The sequence below is a fragment of the Lagenorhynchus albirostris genome, chromosome 5 (genome assembly GCF_949774975.1).
Source record: "Lagenorhynchus albirostris chromosome 5, mLagAlb1.1, whole genome shotgun sequence".
Lineage (NCBI taxonomy): Eukaryota > Metazoa > Chordata > Mammalia > Artiodactyla > Delphinidae > Lagenorhynchus > Lagenorhynchus albirostris.
Window position 1 is genome coordinate 65,162,136 of NC_083099.1, and position 21,056 is coordinate 65,183,191.

The following is a 21,056-nucleotide window of genomic DNA, read 5'->3' on the forward strand; positions in this document are numbered from 1 at the left end:
CAGGATCACAATTTTGTGGCTGGTCGAAGAACGACGGGAAAATTCCTCCGCAGAAAACGGGTCCCGGCCGCGAGCCTATAAAAAACGGGCGGTGCGGCTCTTCTGCCTTTCCAGTCAGGCACTGAGTGGTTCTTCGGATCATGTCTGGTAGCTCCGCGGATTATAACAGGTATGCCGCTTCCTCGGTGGTGGTGGTGCTCTGTGGCACAGGTCCTAAAGCGCTGGAGGAGGTTGTAATAGATGGAGAGGAGGCAGGGAATCCCGGGTTCATAGGCGTGGCTTTGGGGTACAGTATTCCTGTGTTTTGTCGAGAAGCTTCCATGATAGGTAGGGCCCGGATTGTGGGGAGACGGGTAAGAAAACGAGGTGGTGAAAGAGTGTGTTTTCCCGAAGACGCCTTGAAATCGCAGCCGTTTCCCCTGCCCATACGGAGCCCGGCATTTATTGGCAGCCGTGGCGCAGTCCGCAGTCGGTACGGTGTAACTGGGCTGTCTAAAGCTCTATTCGCGGCCAGCGGCGCGGTTTGGGAGCGCTAGGCAGTAGGTTGGGTGGGGGCAGGACGGCAGCGGCGGCCGGAGGCCGGATGGGGCCGGGCCGGCAAAGGGGCCCCGGCGAGCCGTTGGCGAGGCCTCGCCGGGCCTAGGCCCGCGTCAATCACTACGGCTTGCGCATTGTTAGGGGCGGAGCTCGGCGCGTGGAGCTCTCGCGAGACGGTGCACTGCCGAGAGGGGAGCGCCTGGCGCTCAGGCCTGGGGGGAAGGGCCGGCGTCCGTGGGGCCTTTCCGGGCGTCCCCGGTTCCTAACCTTTGAGCGGCCGCGCAGTACATCGTGTGCCCTGCGGCACCAGCTGCCTTTGCTCGTTTGGGAAGTGTACACGTGCGGGGGAGAGCGACAGGATGAGAAAGGGCTTCTCTTTCCCTCAGTGTGCAGTTGCAGGGGTTTGGGGAAGGGACGTTCTCCTAACAGCAGTATTTTTGTCAGCAGAGAACATGGCGGCCCCGAGGGAATGGAGCCCGATGGTGTCATCGAGGTAAGAAATGGGTGTGGAATTGGGAACTTTGGAAAGGTGAGTTTGTTCATCCGTTTATTCCTTTTTTTTTTTTTAACTTTTCAGAGTAACTGGAATGAGATTGTTGATAACTTTGATGATATGAATTTAAAGGAGTCTCTTCTTCGAGGCATCTATGCTTATGGTTTTGAGAAGCCATCAGCTATTCAGCAGAGAGCTATTATCCCGTGTATTAAAGGTAAAAGAACTCGTTGGCGCTTCTTAAAAATGAATTCCCTGTTCTGCATAGGACCTGCACCTTTTTCTCTTTAATATGGGAAAATTACCTTCTGGGGGACTAGCACCTATTTGTATTCCTTAAAGTGAAATGATGGCAATCATCTTTCGGGACTGACCTGAAATGAAGAGAATACTCATTGCTGATCACTTGATTATTTGGGCATAATTCGTGTTCCAAATGGAATACGTGGTGTAAACTAGAAGTGGCGGTTTGATGTGGGATCGGTAAATGTGTATCCTACTTTTTTTAGGGTATGATGTGATTGCTCAAGCTCAGTCAGGTACTGGCAAGACAGCCACATTTGCTATTTCCATCCTGCAACAGTTGGAGATTGAGTTCAAGGAGACCCAAGCACTAGTATTGGCCCCCACCAGAGAACTGGCTCAACAGGTATTGATAGTGTAGTTCAAAAAAACTGCTTGCGTGTTGTACAGGTTTCAGGTTTCACAATTGTGAAGAATTTAAAGCTTAGTATAAATTTGTCCTACAGAGCCCTTCTTTTAACTGTGTGCATGCAGGGAGTTTCTGTTGAAAGCTAAACAGTCAAACGGGAACTGGGTGTGCAGGTATGGTTTGCAGGGTTGTGTAACAGATTGAGAAACAAGTTTTTGTTCAGGGTGGACTAGAGCTGTTCTCATTTTCAAGTTTGAATGCAGTTGTGCAACATGAAAACTACAGTGACATGTTATTTGACTGTCTTAGTAGTTTGTGATGTATCTGTTGCATGCTGTGTTTTCAGAGCTCACTGCCATATTGGTTTGAAGTAAAACCTTGCTAATACATCTGTAGGGTTTATTAAAGCCAAGATTACGTCGCAGTGCTACGGGAAAAATTATTGTTTTACCATGGTTTACACTTCAATACACAATGAAGAATAACAGTAGGAAATGTTTTTAGTTACGTAGCTGGTACCTGGGGCAGCAGGATCTCAAGTTTGACAAGGCACAAGATGTTTTCAGGGAAGTTTATCTTGAGGCATTTAGATTGGTCTGCATTTTAAGCTCGGAAGTAGTTAAGTGCTCTGCATGCATTAAAGCTGTTTGTAGACCAGATATTTGCCATTATGCTTTGGAAGTTAAGTCACAGAACTAGTAATTCTGCTGGATAATAATCAGGCTTTTGGCTTTCAGATCCAAAAGGTAATTCTGGCACTTGGAGACTATATGGGAGCAACTTGTCATGCCTGCATTGGTGGAACCAATGTTCGAAATGAAATGCAAAAACTTCAGGCTGAAGCACCGCATATTGTTGTTGGTACACCAGGGAGAGTGTTTGATATGTTAAACAGAAGATACCTTTGTAAGTATTGCTTGTCGAATATAGTTTGGTTTTACTATTATAAATAAAGTAAATAGCATGCCTGAAAACCTAGAGATGATAGTATGACTTTATTTTAAACAGCTCCAAAATGGATCAAAATGTTTGTTTTGGATGAAGCAGATGAAATGCTGAGCCGAGGGTTTAAGGATCAAATCTATGAGATTTTCCAAAAATTAAATACAAGTATTCAGGTGAGCTTTATTTCACTCCCACTCTTAAAATAGCTGGAGGTTAGGTTTAATGCAGGTATTATTACAACATAACTGAAGTGTTCTGTTGTCATTCCCCCTGAAAGCAAAAGCAACTGATGCATAACGCTCTCACAATTCCATGCTCAGACAGAGATGCTTGGTCTCAAAGATTTTTTTCATTGAGTATTGTGCCAGGTTGTGCTAACTACTTGTGTGACGTGTGACAGCATAATGAATTTTTTTTTTTAAGGTGGTGTTGCTTTCTGCCACAATGCCAACGGATGTGTTGGAAGTGACCAAAAAATTCATGAGAGATCCCATTCGAATTCTGGTGAAAAAGGAAGAATTGACCCTTGAAGGAATTAAACAGTTTTATATTAATGTTGAAAGAGAGGTAATTTGTCTAATTGTCAAACATAAAAATGTAGCCAGGTTTTTTTTTTTACCTTCTTGAATAAGCACTGTGCTAAAATTACAGAAACTAGGATCACATCTTGGTTTTTGTAATAATGCTAGCAGAGTACACACAAGAAGAAGAGTAACTGCACTAGGTTGTAAAAGACTGGGGTGGACCTCTTTCTTAATGTCCAATGTCCTTTGTCTTAAGATTTGGTGCAATATGTCTTTAGACCAATCTAATAATGAGTTTCTAATGAATGTAAGTTGGAAACAATCATGTTAATTACTGTTAACTTTTTCTTTGAAATACTGTAGGAATGGAAGTTGGATACACTTTGTGACTTGTATGAGACACTGACGATTACACAGGCTGTTATTTTTCTCAATACAAGGCGTAAGGTGGACTGGCTCACTGAGAAAATGCATGCCAGGGATTTCACAGTTTCTGCTCTGGTAAGAGGTATTCTAACCTAGTAATGGTAACTTAAGTCTACCTTCATTAAAGCAGGATTTAGACTACAATATAGCTGCTAAGTGCTGTGTTGTCGTTCCCCCTGCTCAAAATAAAGTTGTTTCTTAACTATACCTGTCTGCTGTACCCCTGTAGCAGCCAGGGACGCTTGGTCTCATACATGTTGATAAGGTTAAATGTTGATTTGATTGGTGATTCTTGAATTAATAGGTTTGTTCCTTTGCAGCATGGTGACATGGACCAGAAGGAAAGAGATGTTATCATGAGGGAATTCCGATCAGGGTCAAGCCGTGTTCTGATCACTACTGACTTGTTGGTAAGTCTTTCACTGCTCTTTTTAATTCACCAAAAGTTTGTTTGGGGGGAAGGTTTTTTAATAACCTTTACCAATTCTAGGCTATTTGGGAGAATAAAGAAAAGACCACACTCCACAGTGAGCTATACCACTTAGTATAGTTCATTACTATTTTGTGGCCTACATTACATAGGTGTCTAGTATTTCAATTAGAATTTGAACATCGTCATTGTATTTCAGGCTCGTGGGATTGATGTGCAACAAGTGTCATTGGTTATAAACTATGATCTACCTACCAATCGTGAAAACTATATTCACAGGTAAGTAGATGGCATCTTGACTTTACTGTACTGGTAAAATTCATATTTTGCTTTTCTACTGACTGATTTGTCTGAAAGGTAACCTCAAATCAGGGAATTGAGTAATATGACATAGTAGCTTGGTAGGGTGTAATTAAAATTGTACTTGGGAAGATTGGTCATACACAGTGGGAAAACAGTTGTGAATGTTGCCCAAATTGTGGACTCTGTACATACAGATAAGGTTGTTTTAGATCGGTTGGTCTTAGCTTATTTTTGAGCTGTATTTTTTAGTGATGCTCGTGTCCGTGTCCATGCGCTTTCTTGGTGATTCCTCTATAGTTGGGATTTTCTTGGTGTCATCTGGTAGCAATTTGAGCAGTCCCTGGTTTAGTTATAGTGGCTTTATCCCTAAATAAATTGAATTGTACTTTGTTATATGATGTAAAAAAAGACTTTTTAAAAAATACAGGGGTCGATAGCAGCAGTTGATGACGAGATGGCGCTCAGAAACGGCGTTGACGTAATTTAGGACGTGGAATCATAAGCGAAACAGCACACTGTTTGAATAAAGAGCGAGTCGGTATTTATATTTGTTTTTCTTTTGTCATGATTATTTGATATTTTAAGATGCTCCAGCCAAGGCATTTTGTATACTAGCCTATTAGGTGGTTTGTATTGTCTGGTTTCTATCAGGAAGGTTAGAAAGCTGTTTTTGGAGGTAAACACGTTTGAGTAATTTCAGTTATAACGTGTGAAACTGAGCAAAAAAGCAGTGATAAGTTTGGGTCACCATACCAAATATTTGTTTTCCCACTGGAAAAAGTTGTAAGTTTTAGACAATAGTTAACCTTGCAGCATTTGTATTTGCAGTTTACAGTTCCAGAAGTGCGTCGAAATGGATTACATAACTGTTCTTTTTGTTTTATCCCTGGTGTTTTACATCTGTCCCAGGCTGACATCTGCTCTTGGCTGGCCCACTTTGGTATGGGCTTTAAATTCACTACCCCAAACACAATACTGTCATCTGCTTTAAAAAAATAAATAAATAATGCTCAAGATACTTGATAAAATCTCATTTTGCAGCCAGACAAGCCTTGAATCCTTTTGGCACTAACTGCAAAGGAAGATTTTTTTCTCTAGATATTGATTAGCAGCTAGTGCTCCAATTAGAAGCACGAACTATAACCTTGATAAGTAAACAGCAGCTGCTGGTTAACAAGTGGATCATCATGTTCAGTAGTTCATGCAGCATGTGAAGTAGTATATTCTAATTGCTGATTTCTTTTTCTTACACAGAATTGGCAGAGGGGGTCGATTTGGGAGGAAAGGTGTGGCTATAAACTTTGTTACTGAAGAAGACAAGAGGATTCTTCGTGACATTGAGACTTTCTACAATACTACAGTGGAGGAAATGCCAATGAATGTGGCTGACCTTATTTAATTCCTGGGATGAGATAGTTTGGAATGCAGTGCTCGCTGTTGCTGAATAGGCGATCACAACGTGCATTGTGCTTTCTTTGGGAATATTTGAATCTTGTCTCAATGCTCATAACGGATCAGAAATACAGATTTTGATAGCAAAGCGACATTAGTCGTGAGCTCTTGTGAGGAAAGTCGTTGGCTTTATCCTCTTTAGAGTTAGACTGTTGGGGTGGGTATAAAAGATGGGGTCTGTAAAATCTTTCTTTCTTAGAAATTTATTTCCTAGTTCTGTAGAAATGGTTGTATTAGATGTTCTCTATCATTTAATAATATACTTGTGGACTAAAAGATATAAGTGCTGTATAAAATCAGCCAATTATGTTAAACTAGCATATCTACCTTTATTGTGTTTGTCATTAGCCTGAATAGAAAGGCCCTTAAAATTGATTTTTTTAGAAAGCATTTGAATGCATTTTGTTTGGTATTATATTTATTCAATAAAGTATTTAATTAGTGCTAAGTGTGAACTGGACCCTGTTGCTAAGCCCCAGCAAGCAATCATCCTAGATAGGGTTAAACGTTTACCCCAGTAAAATTGCCATATTGCACATGTCTTAATGAAGTTTGAATGTTAAATAAATTGTATATTCACTTTAAAGGTGCTTTAGTCATTTTATTTTAAATTGTTCACAAAAATACATGCTGAATATGTTTTAACAATTCTGAGTTAACTGCTGCATGACAGTTGCGCAGAGGCCGATCAGCTGTAGATGTTCATCAGCACCATCTGCTAAACATTTATCAACTTCCTACAAGAAAATGAAAGATGAGTAAGTAATTTCCCTTTCAGGTGTGTATGCTGTGCTGAAATGTAGAAGATGCCTACTTACAGCAAGTTTTTCTGTAATAACAGATTTCTGTTTATCAGAAAGGTTATCATTTTCTACAACCCCATCATGAAGTTGATTTACAAGCTGAGTTGCTGCATGACCCTCATCTATTAAGTCCTGTAGCAGAAAAAGAAAATGATTTTGGTATGATTTCCATCCCTCCCCACCAGTTTAGTAAAGTGTCTTTACCTTTACCACAGCTTCTAGTTTGTCAAAAGAGCCACTCTGACATGCAGCAAATACTCCATCAATTGTTTCAGCTGGTATTACCTAAAATAATTAAAGAATGAATTAATTAAAAATAAAGCATAAAGTTTCTGGGTGAAGATGGTTGACTTGTTTCTCTGCCAAGCCTGTGCAAACTCCCTGGTTTTCTATGCTAGGACATGTGCCACTTCAAGCGTGGAACTGCTACCTGATAAACTGAATCCATACATACGGAGTTGGGAGGGCAAAGAACTGACAAAGGGTCAGCTTCAACCCTTATGCTCATCTGGTCTCCAGACAGGTGATGGAGAAAGCTACTGGACCTGAAACAAACTCTGGAAACATCCTGTTTCTAAGATGCCACTAACAAAATGCAGAGATGGGTTGGTTTATGTTTCATTACAATACAAAATGAAACCTGAAGACAAGGGTGTGGCACAAGAGAATTGCTTTAATGATTTAATTATAAGTTGGATATGACCCTTTTTCCTTTATAAGAAAAGGGATATCTGTTAACATATCTGACATCTGTTAGATGTTAGATATCTGATATCTGCCACATCCCTGCCTGCCTGCAGCATTCTAACTCCCAGAATGGTACAAATGCTTATATTCAAAATTCATGTTAAAAATCCCTAATGTATTTGGAGGTGGCACCTTTGGCAGGTGATAGGAGAGTGGAACCCTCATGAATGGGATTAGTGCTCCTAAAAAGCTCAGAAGGCTGCTTTTTGCCACAGGATGGTGCAGAGAGGTTAAGGCCATCTGTGAACTAGGAGTCTACTCAACTAGGAAGTGTGTCCTCAGGCACTCAATCTGTGGGCACCTTGATCTTGGATTCCCAGCCTCTGGAACTGATTTTTGTTTATAAGCCACTCAGCCTATGGCATTTGTTACAGCAGCCTGAATGGGACTAAGCACATAATAAGCACTCCATATATATATAAAAATTAAAAATTTTCTAAAAGCCACAAAAAAGCAAACTAAAAATTTCAGAATATCCAGTGCTCTTACCCCAGCAATGTCTGTGATCACCTTTTCTGTGACCTCCTTTCCACCTGTTAATCGAGTAGCACTTTGAAGAAATGTAATGGCTTTCCTTAAGTCTCCTTCTGACACTTTAACAAGATGAGCTAGTCCCTGAAGAGAAAAAAGTTCTTTAACCTGTTAATGGCCAATTAAGGATGTACTGGGGGAAAAACAAAATCTATTTCCATTTTTGAAGAAATGTCAGTTCTATAGCGGCAGAATTCATGGAGACAGCCATGATTACATACAGCAAGGAGAATTCAAATTACAGTTAAGTTCTGTTATAATGAATAAGGGCCTATACATTCTATTACTGCCAGAATTTCATCATACCAAATTAGTCCTTGCAGTGGAGTATGGGTATAATGACAAGTGGAGTACGCTGTCATGCAGAGATTGGCTGTCGCAGAATTTGCATCCTAACATGAAATCTGCCTCAGCTTTCGGTCTCTGAAGTATTGACAGATAATAAACTTCTAGTAGCAACAGAAAGGCTGAACCAGTAATTCCTAGACATTGTTATTTAGCTTAACTTTGCCTGAAGAATCGGCATCAGAAATTGAAGCAACACAAATTTGACTTTCAGGAAGTGCCTCTTCATAGGCATTCATCAAAGGAATTAGTAATTTACAATAGTAATAACAGTGATTACCTCATTGCTAATTTTGATATGTTCTTTATCAGCGATGTCTAGTAATCGCTGCTCTTGAATTTTATCTGACAGAGGTTTGAAGCGGAATTTAGAACATCTAGAGGTCAGAGGTTCAATTATTCTGTAAAATATTGGAAAAAACAAATCAGCGGCTAAAGAAGAAACTCCCCAGAAGAACTCATTTTTGTCAAGAACAAATCAAGATTTGATGGAGATAACTGATTCACTTTGTTACAAAGCAAAAACTAACACACCTTTGTAAAGCAATTTTACCCCAATAAAGATGTTTTAAAAAAAAAATGTGATGGAGAAACTAATGTAGCCTTGAAACATTTAAATTTTTTCTCTCCCTATTTGGGTCTATCAAAATAAGGCTGCCTTGCATCCACCTTGAGGGCATTACACATACCGACTGACATAGTTACAGATGAGACAGAATCGGGTGGTTTTAGACTCTTTCTCCATGGTACGTCTTAAAGCTGCCTGAGCAGCTGAGGTCATAGAATCTGCTTCATCCAGAATCACAATTTTAAAAGGAGGACATGGCTTCCCACTGATTCAGAGAAACACAAAGGAGTTATAATTCACACATCATTATCACAATCTAATTTTGGAACATTCTCATCACCCCAAAAGGAAACCCTGTGACCCTTAGGAGTCATTTTTTTCTCTCCCAACTGTCCCAGCCATAGGCAATCAGGAATCTCTACTTTCTGTTTCCACAGATTTGTCTATTCTGGACACTTCATATAAATGGAACCACATGTTGTCAACTTAATACATTGTCTTTTGTGATTGGCTTCTTTCGCTTAATGTTTTCGAGGTTCATCCATGTTGTTGTATATCATTACTTCATTTCTTTTTATTGTCAAATACTATGGCAAATGGATGGATATACTACGTTTCATTCATCCATTCTTTAGTTGATGGATACTGGGTTGTTTCCATGTTTTGACTACTGTGAATAATGCTGATATGAACATTTGTGTATATGTGTATATGTTTTCATTTCTTGTCAGTATATATTCTAGGACTGGAATTGCTGGGTCATATGGTAACTCATAGGAGAACTGCCAAACTGTTTTCAAGATGGCTGCACCATTTTACATTCCAACCAGCAATGTATAAGGGCTCCAATTTCTCCACATCCTTGCTAATACTTGTTATTTTCTGTCTTTTTGATTACAGCCATCCTAGTGGGTGTAAAGTGGTATTTCATCATGGGTTTGATTTGCATTTCTCTAATAGCTCATGATGTTGATGAGCATGTTTTGATATGCTTATTGACCATTTGTGTATTTTCCTTAGAGTAATGTCTATTCAGATCCTTTGCCCATTTTTAAATTGGGTTGTCTTTTTATTATTGAGTTGTAAGGGTTCTTTTATTTTATTTTTTGCGGTACGCGGGCCTCTCACTGTCGTGGCCTCTCCCGTTGCGGAGCACAGGCTCCGGACGCGCAGGCTCAGCGGCCATGGCTCACGGGCCCAGCCGCTCCGCGGCATGTGGGATCCTCCCGGACCGGGGCACGAACCCGTGTCCCCTGCATCAGCAGACGGACTCTCAACCACTGCGCCACCAGGGAAGCCCCGTAAGGGTTCTTTATTCTTGATCTAAGTCCCTTATCATGTATGTGATTTATATACATTGTCAATCCAAGGTGGAGATCAAAAATTGTGTTATTCACTTTCTACAAATTCCTAAGTGTGCTCTGATATAAATTTAAATATATGCCAGGTACCAAAAATTTAACCTTGGAACTTTGCAACCTAAGGAATATACACAGTTGCGTAAACACCCCTATTGAATTATTATTAGTAACAACTCCTTTTTCACTCAATGTGTCCCAGTTTGGACAAGGTTTTACATTGTCACCAACTATGAAATATACACTGAAGCTTAAGATATATGATAGGACTTTAAAAAAATAACATAATAGCAAAAATCAGGATTTTTATTATGAGTGTACAACCAAACCATCACATTTGATTAATAAATACTCCTTAGACAAATATCGATTAAAACCCCTTGACAGCTAAATAACTTAAAATTAGTTACTATAATGGAAAGGTCATTTCTAGGTTTAAATAATTTAGATAAAAATACAATCTAATATGAAAAAGAAGTTGAAAATCTGGCAGAAACATGTTTTTTAAACAAATACAATGACATGGCGTAGAGAAGGGAAGGTGAGCTTACTTACTCTGAACGGCTTCCTGTCACAGTTAATTGGGCAAAATTCTTCACTTTCTCTCTAACTACTTGTATTCCACGTTCATCAGATGCATTTAACTCAAGAACTCTTAATCGAAAAAGTTCAGGTCTATGTCAAAATGAAAAAAAATTATGAAACATCATAGAGCATATAAGTAACCCAAGTTTATACCATATTTTAACATTTGTACATTTTTCAGTAGTTTAAAATACACCTAGTAAACAATATGAATAGAAGGTATACAATTCATTCTGTATTTTCTCTTTTGCAAAGGCATACAGTTAACATTCTGGCTTTTTTCCATGCATTTAAAAAAATAGATGATAATGTACTAAATTTTAAGTCAATTTTCCACTTTGGACTGTATCATAAGCATCTTGCCATGTCATGATAAACACTGTAAAAACCACTTTAATAGCTATATAACTTTCTAACCTAAGATTGTACCACCATTTAATTTACTTAACATACTTCTGTTATTAGACATTTAGATAGTTCTAAATACGTTACAATTTTAAATAATGCTGCAGTGTAGCATATTTTGAATTATTTCCATAAAGTAGTTTGCTGTAAGGAAAATTACTGGATCAAAAATGAACAGTTAATTTTTAAGTGAGTTTTTTTTTAAAAATTATTAAAAGTAACTGTAGGAAAATCTGAGAACACAAAAGAAAATAAAAATACCTGGCACACACTGCCAAACCCTGTTTTGAAGACTTCCTTCTAGTTATTTTTCTATATATATGTGTATATTTTTTTTAATAGAAAAAAAAGAGTTGGGATTTTGTCTTTATTTTTCCTAAATAGCATGATACCCTACACATTTTTCTATGGGCATAAACATCTAGAAAGCTCTGTGCATGTATTTTCTATTTTAAAACCACATATACTATTAAATGTGGAATTTATAGTTAAGTCCTTTTAGGTCTATCAAGACAAACATTTAAAAAAATATATTTTACAAGTTATATAATTTGGACTAACCTACTGTAGAACAACCAATAATAAACTATACTTAACAGTTTCATGATGACTACATCGCTAAGAATGATTCAGACTGGATCTAACTGACTGAGTTGTAGAATAATCAAAAAAGCTCTCTTAAAATTTCCTTGGGAAAATGAAAGTTGCTGTCAAATAAAATCCTCAGTTCAGAGCAGCTTCCCCTTTTGTCCTCCTTCACATTTCAACAGAACTGATTATCCTTATATATTTGGTGGTTTCAGAGGCATCTAATTATCTTCATGTGTAGGATTTCAGATGTACCCTTAGGCCATATGCCTGATATTAAATTCTGGATTAATTAAAGATAGGCTTTGTTATGTTGGTGCATGTTGCATAGATATCAGACATGGCTGATACGTGTCTTTTAACCTTAGGTAAAGGGCTCCGCTACTACAACAGTTGGCTAAGCTGAGACAGTCAGTCTAGGACTGAATAAGAAGGTGGCTCATAGAGATTTTCTGCTGTACCTGGAATCATACTGCCTCAACTACCACACACTCTTATACTCAGGATACTTGAGGGCAAGGAGCTGGCCCAGCCACTCGAGAGGCAGGCCCTGGCAAGTCCAGAGCAAGAAGGAACTCAAGAAGGGGTGGTGCGCATCAGTAGCATCAAATAGCAAATTCTATGACAGATGTGAACACGACCACTAAAAGTCATGAAACTATCAGCATGACTGGACATAGGGTCTTCTGGTTTCCAAAATCATAATGAAAGAGCTAAAGTGATGAAAAAAATCACAAGGCTCCTTGTAGTACACTCAAACATTTGAACACGGTTCAGAATAAAGGTTACAAAAGATACAGGCAAGCTAATTTATTGGAGGGGAGGAACTGGAAATGGGCCAGCTGGATTATTAAAAAATTCAGAACAAAAATAAACCCAACAACCTCAGAAAAACCAAATGCAAAGTTTTAGAGAATGAAAAGCAGTACCAGAGATTCTTAGCGTCAAGTCTTTAAAAAAGAGAGAGAGAGAGAGAGATTTCAACTTACCCAAAGAGTTCCCTAGCTGCTGCCAAAATAGTGGATGTTTTTCCAGTTCCAGGTGGGCCGTAAAACAAGAGATTAGGGAGCTGTAGAAGTTAAATTTTATTTTTTTAAAAATTGTATTCTGGCACAAATAGGTGAAAGTGACTGAAAATGTCTATGGAACAGTGCAATGACTTCCCTAATAGGGCATATATATCTGAATACAAGGATTTCTTAATATAACTGGTATCATAGTAATAACAGTACTAAATCTTGCTTTTTCACAAACACCAACATTTTTCCCTAAGAGATCTTTCTAATATCTTAAGCTGAATCAATATTTATGATTGTTCTACACCTAATCTAATACTTAGGTGGGATTTTCAAAGCTGGAATTAAAAACCTCTTATTTCTGAAGGGAGTACTAGGCTTCTGTCAGTTCCCTGTCCCACACCTAGGCTCAGGACTGGGCAAGATGTTATATTTTATAAAGATGTCAGTTGCTTCAAAAGGAACACAGACCAAATTGGATTTGGCCAATACTGCGGAAAAAGGAATGAAAATGGCATACTGGGGCTTTGCATGAGCTAAAGTTCCAAGAACAGAAATATTAAAACAAAACAAGCATCTTTTAAGTGCCAGGCCATGGTCCACATCATGATTACATACCCTGCCTGTAGGGATACCCGCATGTATCAGGGAGATTTCATCAGTGGAAGACAGGATAAGATTAAATAACTAGTTATCTTCTTTTATACCTTAAGTCTAGCTGGCTTGGCGCCTATCAAATAGGCAGCTGATCTGTGGTACAGATTAACAAATGTACTAAATTCTAATGAGCACTGTAATTAAACTGTACATTCTTTTTTTCTTTTAATTTTATTTCATATTGGAGTACAGCTGATTTACAATGTTGTGTGTTTCAGGTGTACAGCAGAGTGATTCAGTTATACATATATCTATTCTTTTTCAAATTCTTTTCCCATTTAGGTTATTACAGAGTATTGAGCAGAGTTCCCTATGCTATATAGCAGGTCCTTGTTGGTTATCTATTTTAAATATAGCAATGTGTACATGTCAACCCTAAACTCCCAATCTATCCCCCCACCACTGCTTCCCCCCGGTAACAATTAAGTTTGTTCACTAATTCTGTTTTGTAAATAAGTTCATTTGTATCATTTTCTTTTAGATTCCGAATATAAGTGATATATATTTGTCTTTCTCCATGAAACTATACATTTCTTTCATGTACGGAAATCACTGCACATAGGAAACTAAGCAGTATAGTTTATTTGCTTCCACTCTTGCCTAACCTTCCCCGCTCCCAGCCATTCATTCTTCACCCAAATCAGATGCCACTCTGCTTGCTACTTAAAGCTATTCACTGTATTCATACTCCACTTAGAAAAACAAAACAGACAAAAAAAATCACCCTGCTTACCATAACCTACAAGGATGTCCATGATCTGCTCACCACCTCTCACACTTTCTAAGTTCCAACTTACAATGGCCTTCAACAGCTAAGCACTTTCTGGCCTGCACATATGCTGTCCCCCATGAGCTGGGGTCTGATTCCATTCTTCTGTCTGGCAACTCCTACTGCATTACAAGTCAGAAGCCTTCCCTGACCTCCCAATCTAAAGAGGGTTTCCTCTGTTATTCTCTCACTGGTCTTTGTTGCACTTGATGTAATTTGCAATTATTTATTGTTATTTATGTAACTGTTAGGTTTAATTGCAAAATACCCATTCACCTCACTATATGAGAAGCTTGAGAAGGTCAAGAACCTTATTTGTTCTATTCACATCTATATTCTCAGCATCTCCTACAGTACTCAGTATGCACCAAGTAAATAAACCAACATATAAATGTATTAGTTAAAAGACTATTACTGTTACACTGGTAACATACAGCTTAAGATACAAACTATGAGATTCACTATTTAAAAACAAAAGCAAAAGCTAAACCTCCTAGGCGTCTTCATTTTTAAGGTTGTAACTGTTATTTTGATCCAACTACCTCAGTAGTTGTAATGATTCATCCAGTCAACTATTACAATAATTTAAATCCTTTAAAACATGGTTAAATTACTAAACCCTATATTATGTAACAGTCTGATGTGTATATATATATATATATATATGCATTTAAGAACTGTACATGGACTAGCAGTTCTAAAAATTGATTTCTGAAAAATCTCTTATAATTCTACTGTAAAACCCTTTAATATAAATGAAGGAATGAATTTTTTCCTTTACTCTTTAGTTAAAAAAATTACTTCAACTTTAAGTTTCAAAAAACTTAAGTCTGAAAAGAAACAAATCATTAAACAAGTGGATAAAGAAGAAAGTTCTTAGTTCAGCCTCATAAATTAGATGGTATAAAGAACTGGATCATAATCCCACTACATTTGCCAAAAGAGTTGAGAATCCCAGCAATTAAAATACATCATGGGGCTTCCCTGGTGGCGCAGTGGTTGAGAGTCCACCTGCCGATGCAGGGGACACGGGTTCGTGCCCCGGTCCGGGAAGGTCCCACATGCCGCGGAGCGGCTGGGCCCGTGAGCCATGGCCGCTGAGCCTGCGCGTCCGGAGCCTGTGCTCCGCAACGGGAGAGGCCACACAGTGAGAGGCACGCATACCGAAAAAAAAAAAAAAACATCATGTCCTGCAATCTGTGTAAATATTACCATGCAATTTAAATTATATACTATTATAAAATTAAAAGCTAAAGATATTTGGATCAAATCAAAAAAATACTGGTAAAGAAAAAGATTTTCAACAGTTTTATAAATATAACTTCTTTCAAAATATATACTGTTGCAGTGTAATTCCAGGAAGAGACCAATGGCAGCAAAAACCAAGGAACCTCTAATTCAAAGCAGCCAGGTTGAGAGGAGGGAAGAAAATCTTGGGAATAAAGTAAAAACCACATCCCACTTTCACCTGCAACTGTTTCCCTTCTTCCACTAAGTTCTTAAAACACTTTATCATATATAATTTTAAATTGCTAATTCTTCATATGGTTTGTCTCTGAATTAATCTAAAATGCAAGTCACTCAATGACATTTTATCCCACATATCACAGCAGGGGACATGATGCCATAAGCAGAACTAAAGACTCAATTTTTTTTGTATTGTAGTTCAAACCAAATCCTAAAATTAGGTGAGCAATCATACGGTCAAAGAATCTTTGACTCTCCCTTATAGTGCCTATATCATTATCTATAATTCTATAATTTATTTTGCTTACGTGTTTATTCTTCTGTGTCTCTCCCCACCAAAATAAAAGCTCACGAGCAAAGGGACCTAGCCTGTCTTGCTCAATGATCTCCACTTGAGTACCATATAACAATGCCATAGAACAGAAAAGGAGATGCTCAACAAATATATGTTGAACTAATCATCCATTGTACAAACAGTAATCAAGGGCCTACTGTATATACAGGATAGTATTTAAAGGGGGCCGGAGGCTATAAAGGAAGAGGGTGAATAAATTAAATCTCCCAATGACTTTAGACAGCATCTGCTACTCACATCAGCTCCTTCTAAAGACTTTTTTAGCACTGCAACCACTTCTTCCTGGAAAGCAACTTCATCCACATATTTTGGGCGACTGGAGAAAAAAGAGAGAGAGAAGTTATTCAGTGTATTATAGTAGCCACAGAAGTCTCTCCTTTTGCTAAAATATCAATGATAACTCTCTCATATCAGTATGAAATGAGAAACTTTCATAATTGGATGTGGAAACCCCATCTATATTTACTTTATGCAAATATATACTGAGGAATGAAGTAATTTTTCACTTTTCCAGGTGCATTGCTTATATCTGTTGTGCTTATAAAAACTATGCAAAAGGATTTTACAACATCACAAATGCCAACTGGTTCAAAATGTAAAATGAACATTTACCTAGAAAGTAATATTATGTTTTGACAACGTGCCCCTAAACTGAAAAGGGAGACCTATTTAGCAACCTCAAGATAGGTAACAAAGTTACATATATGTTACTATGTTGTTAATGGGTTAATACCAATTTCTCCTATCACCTAACTGCACAAAAAATGCATACCTATTCACTTCATTGAGGGTTAACAAAATAACAAGCTTAACCAATATGGAGTGTAATTTTTGTCTTACATTGTTAACTAATGATGTTAAACGAAGTTATACTCCCAACCCTAAGTCAGGCTCTGTGCTTAGCTAACTAAACAAAAGTTTTTCTTTGATTTATACTTTTCTAACTAATCAGGCCAACGCTGGGCAGATATTTTATGTCAGATAATGTTATCTTGGAAAACCAGTGTATATTATAAACCAGGGTTTCATATTAAAATACCTGCAGAGTCCAGGCAGATAACAAGAGTGAAGAATTCGAGTGTAAGACAAGAGACACTAGTAGGGACTATGGTGAAGTGAGGAATATATGACCTTTCCAAAATGAGTAGTACACACATCCATCTAAGTGTTTTCAGGTGAGAACTTGCATCTAGTGCTGCCTAGTCTCCTGAGTCTGAAAATCTAGATTTTTCCCCTTATCTAATTTATTTAATGAAAAGTTTCTAGACTTTTATGTGAAATTTCCAATTTTTAAAAGCATTGTTGGTGCCAAACAAAACTTATGAGGGCCTTACTTGCCTTATAAGTAATCTGTAATCCTTTGGTAATAACTGAGGGTACACCAGGGGTTCCAACTACTTGTTATAATATCACTTAGCTGACTGAAATTTAAGAGCCACTTCAGGGGCTTCCCTGGTGGTGCAGTGGTTGGGAGTCCGCCTGCCGATGCAGGGGACATGGGTTCGTGCCCCGGTCCGGGAAGATCCCACGTGCCACGGAGCGGCTGGGCCCGTGAGCCATGGCCGCTGAGCCTGCGTGTCCGGAGCCTGTGCTCCGCAATGGGAGAGGCCACAGCAGTGAGAGGCCCGCGTACCGAAAAAAAAAAAAAAAAAAAGAGCCACTTCAGGTGCTGTTTTTGCCAAAAATGTATAAACAAAAACTCAACAATTTTCAGCTATCAGTAATGAAAAGAGGAACAGATTATTTGGACTTAAGTCGAACTCCTAAGAGCTTATAGAAACTGTTTTCTTCACTGCTGTATCCCAGCCCCAAAAACCGTAGACCTGAGTTACAGAGAAGGCTGTAGTTCATTCAGAAAATACGTGAATTCAACTAGATTATTCTAAGGTACATTTCAGTTCCAAGGTTCTATGACTTATATAATTGGGTGATTTTTAAGGCAACATTTAAACAAGGCAAATCATCCTCCTCTTAAATTAAAAAAAAAAGTGATCAAAACTGGTCAGAGAGATAATTTATTAACTATTTCAACAAAAACAAAAGCGTTCTTACTATTTTTCCACCCACGGAACAGGTTTAGCTTTCTTGTTCTCTCCACTACTTCTGGCAGTGGCAGCTACTCCTCGATCCTTAGTCAATGGTGGTTTACTGCTGATAGATGTGCCTTTTAGAAATGCCTGCATGGTTACTTCACCCTGACCAGGTGCAAGACAGAAAAGGAAAAGCTCTTTTGAAACCATCATGAGGAAGTACAGCCTGAAAGCACACTTAACCTTGTGCAAAGACATTCAAAAAATATTAAATGAAGGACATCACCCCATGACCTAGCATCCTTTGAATGCATTCTACTGAGGACTACAGGGACAGAAAAAAGGCCAAAGTGCTGAAGGAACTTAAAATCTACTTATAGGGACTTACCTGATGGCACAGTGGGTAAGACTCAGAGCTCCCAATGCAGGGGGCCCGGGTTTGAACCCTGGTCGGGGAATTCGATCCCACATGCATGCCACAAGCTAAAGATCCTGTGTGCTGCAACGAAGATCCTGTGTGCCGCAACTAAGACCCGGCACAGCCAAAATCTATAAATAAATATTTTTTACAAATCTACTTATAGTGAGAGACTTATAGAACAAAGTTCTATAACTTTAACAAACTTTTTGATAACTATGATGGCATTAATGGCCAAACTGTACATGGGTCTCAACAGTCTCTTCCGTCATGGGCCTAACTCTAGCTCAGACCCTGGAATGAACTCAGCAATTAGGAGGAGTACTGGGACCAAAAATGAGAACCTCCACTTCTCCTGGGCCTAAAGCGCCACTGGAGAGCCTATTTTATGGGCAGAGCCCGTGCCTGCCTTCAGACAGAAGCTTTTGTGGGGAGGGGAAGGCGGGGGGGGGGGGGGGGGGAGGCGAGACACTGTTGTTAAAATGGAAACAGCTGTTTTTCTCATAGCATGCTCATTTGAAGAAACCAAAACAATTTGGAAAAGCATGAGGAGTTTTAAAAATTCAAAATCTCACCCAGAAGATAAGCACTATTAACATTCAGGTAAACGTTCTGCAGGCAGCAAAAGGCTGTTTTTAGGGATAGTTTGTCTGAAAATCCCCAGCATTAATGGCAATTCTATTTTTTTCACTGCTGTGTCTCCAGTGCCTGGCACAGAATAGATGCTCCATAAGATTTGGTGACTGAATTACCACTTATCAGACTCAGTTTCGCCTTCTGTAAATGAGCTAAGGCCCATTTCATAAGGCAACTGGGTCAAATAAAAGAATCGTGCAAACACACAGCTCTGTGCTTGGCATATGGGTATAATCAATAAATAAAATAAATTGTTAACATCTGTAAACAACTAAGGTTTTTAACGTTATTGGATTACTCAGTCCCTGCCACAGGCTGCCAAACAGTAATACCGCCCAAAGCAGGGCTCTGAACGATGCTAGACTGAGCCACCCGTAGACCAAGGAGTGCGCAAGAGGTGGAAGACATCACAGGGGCATCGAGGGCACAGGAGTAGAGGAAAGCGAAGGCAGTCCTCGCAATTTCTCCGGCTGGTCACCTGTTCTCCCCGGCTCCCCGCGTGTGTCCCCCGGCACTGCCTGGGCCTTTTAGCTGCACGTCTTGAGAGCTAGGACGCCACCGGCTCGTTCCTGAGGTTTCCGCAGCAGGGAAAGGACGAGGTGGTCCCGAAGTCTTAGCCCCGTTCCCCAAGCGGAGACTCTCAGGCCCAGGAAGCCCCGAGCCGCCAGAATGGCGGGGGGAAACCCTTACGGTAGCCGCCGTCAGCAAGCAGCCTGAGTTCCCGCCACCGAACAGCTGCGAAAGGCAGGGCGGGAACACGCCGCACGTCAAACGTCACTTCCGGCCTGCTGCGCGCGCTCCACCTTAAGGGAGCCGTATCCTCCTATTCTGTGGTGTTTAAGCTGAGACACGCGGACTCTCGGGGATGCTGGGGCTGGATGGGAATGAGTCCGGAGGTGTAAATAAAGCTCCATCCTGTCCCGACGTAGCCCTCCGACTAGAGGCTGCGGGGCAAGGGAACTTGAGAGCTGCCGTCTGTAGGAGAGGCTGGGGCCGAAGACCCGCCTGCTCAGCGGACGGGGGCGGGGAGGGCTCCGGGAGCCCTGACCCGCTAGGGCGGTTGAGGAGGGGCTTGTGGGCCTCGAATCGTGGAGGTCCACTCTCTTTTGTAGGTACGAGCCTGCAGAACCTGTAATTCATTGGCAGTCATGGGCATGTCACTGACATTTCTGCGGCGACACAATTCGGCCTGCAACCTGCTTCACCCCAAAGAAGGGCGGGGATTGGGGAGGGTGGAGTCTATCCTTCGCCAGAAGAGGGCGCCGTGAAGATCCCCGCCCTCTCCCTCCGGCTTGGTCGTCGCGGAGCAAACCGTGTGTGCTTTAAGGGCGGAGACGTCGGAAGAAGATGCCTTTCCTTGCCCTTTTGGGTGCATGTGGCTTATATCTCTATTAGTGTCTGCCCGTTGGTGAGAGGGAGGGCCTTGCCGCGCAGCTATGGTCAGCTAATCCCAGGGCCCTGCCCAGAAATTTGGTGGTGCAGACGCTCAATAAAAGTTACAAGATTGATAATGTTAACGCCACCAGGGTACATGCAATGTGTGCTCTAGGCAAGTGTTTGAGGCCACCCTTTTAATCTTTACCCACTGCTTGTCTTAACTCTGGAGTTTTCCTAAATGTTATTGAAATCTGAGCCTTTTGAAATGCTGCCTTCGCTGCAGACCTTTACTAATTACCCTAACCCACAGGGTTGATCTGGGTCTTCTCCGGATGAATGACTTTTATTTGGCACATACTCATCATGACACTCACTGTTAACTTTACATGTTCATTTGTCTTTCAACAAATGCTTATGGAGTGCCCATACCTACACTGCGAGGTGCTGGGGATACGGCAGAGAACAAGCTGGAAGGTCTTGCCCTCAGGAGAGTGACAGTGTGACTTGTTATGCAGAGGAAGTAGGGGCTCTGAATATATACATCCCAGGCCTAACCTAATCCAGGGGTTAACCAGATTAAGGGTGCTTTGTTTTACTTTGTAACTCCCACAGGCAGGGCCTGGTACAATCTCTGGACAG

General features: G+C 40.0%; 2 protein-coding genes and 4 non-coding genes across 9 annotated transcripts; 5 read left to right on the top strand and 1 right to left on the bottom strand.

Moving 5' to 3' along the window:
* The first annotated feature begins 69 nt into the window (after nucleotides 1–69).
* EIF4A2 (eukaryotic translation initiation factor 4A2) lies at nucleotides 70–6,348 on the top strand. Of its 4 annotated transcripts, none has more exons than XR_009540711.1 (12): nucleotides 111–169; nucleotides 982–1,030; nucleotides 1,115–1,247; nucleotides 1,540–1,679; nucleotides 2,420–2,588; nucleotides 2,691–2,800; nucleotides 3,051–3,194; nucleotides 3,515–3,652; nucleotides 3,898–3,987; nucleotides 4,207–4,286; nucleotides 4,738–4,848; nucleotides 5,565–5,705. XR_009540711.1 is itself a non-coding variant. In XM_060150253.1 (11 exons), the coding sequence occupies exons 1-11, from the start codon at nucleotides 141–143 to the stop codon at nucleotides 5,707–5,709; spliced, it is 1,224 nt and encodes a 407-aa protein (XP_060006236.1). In that variant the 5' UTR covers nucleotides 70–140; the 3' UTR covers nucleotides 5,710–6,348. The 4 variants fall into 4 exon arrangements, 2 of the variants coding, with proteins under 2 accessions (XP_060006236.1, XP_060006235.1); XR_009540712.1 differs by having other exon boundaries at nucleotides 4,738–4,844; XM_060150253.1 differs by lacking the exon at nucleotides 4,738–4,848 and having other exon boundaries at nucleotides 70–169; nucleotides 985–1,030; nucleotides 5,565–6,348.
* LOC132521432 (small nucleolar RNA SNORD2) lies at nucleotides 1,370–1,438 on the top strand. The gene has a single exon (XR_009540880.1). It is a non-coding gene; the product is annotated as a small nucleolar RNA SNORD2 (small nucleolar RNA).
* Nucleotides 3,245–3,423, top strand: LOC132521427 (small nucleolar RNA SNORA81). The gene has a single exon (XR_009540876.1). It is a non-coding gene; the product is annotated as a small nucleolar RNA SNORA81 (small nucleolar RNA).
* LOC132521478 (small nucleolar RNA SNORA63) lies at nucleotides 3,702–3,833 on the top strand. The gene has a single exon (XR_009540915.1). It is a non-coding gene; the product is annotated as a small nucleolar RNA SNORA63 (small nucleolar RNA).
* LOC132521414 (small nucleolar RNA SNORA4) lies at nucleotides 4,014–4,153 on the top strand. Its single transcript, XR_009540864.1, has one exon. It is a non-coding gene; the product is annotated as a small nucleolar RNA SNORA4 (small nucleolar RNA).
* On the bottom strand, nucleotides 6,343–19,798 carry RFC4 (replication factor C subunit 4). Its single transcript, XM_060150254.1, has 11 exons — nucleotides 19,519–19,798; nucleotides 18,009–18,151; nucleotides 16,194–16,272; nucleotides 12,682–12,761; nucleotides 10,670–10,789; nucleotides 8,878–9,021; nucleotides 8,469–8,589; nucleotides 7,802–7,927; nucleotides 6,770–6,850; nucleotides 6,581–6,697; nucleotides 6,343–6,499 (listed from the first exon to the last, which is right to left on the bottom strand). The coding sequence occupies exons 2-11, from the start codon at nucleotides 18,137–18,139 to the stop codon at nucleotides 6,404–6,406; spliced, it is 1,095 nt and encodes a 364-aa protein (XP_060006237.1). The 5' UTR covers nucleotides 18,140–18,151; nucleotides 19,519–19,798; the 3' UTR covers nucleotides 6,343–6,403.
* Between the last annotated feature and the right edge of the window lie 1,258 nt (nucleotides 19,799–21,056).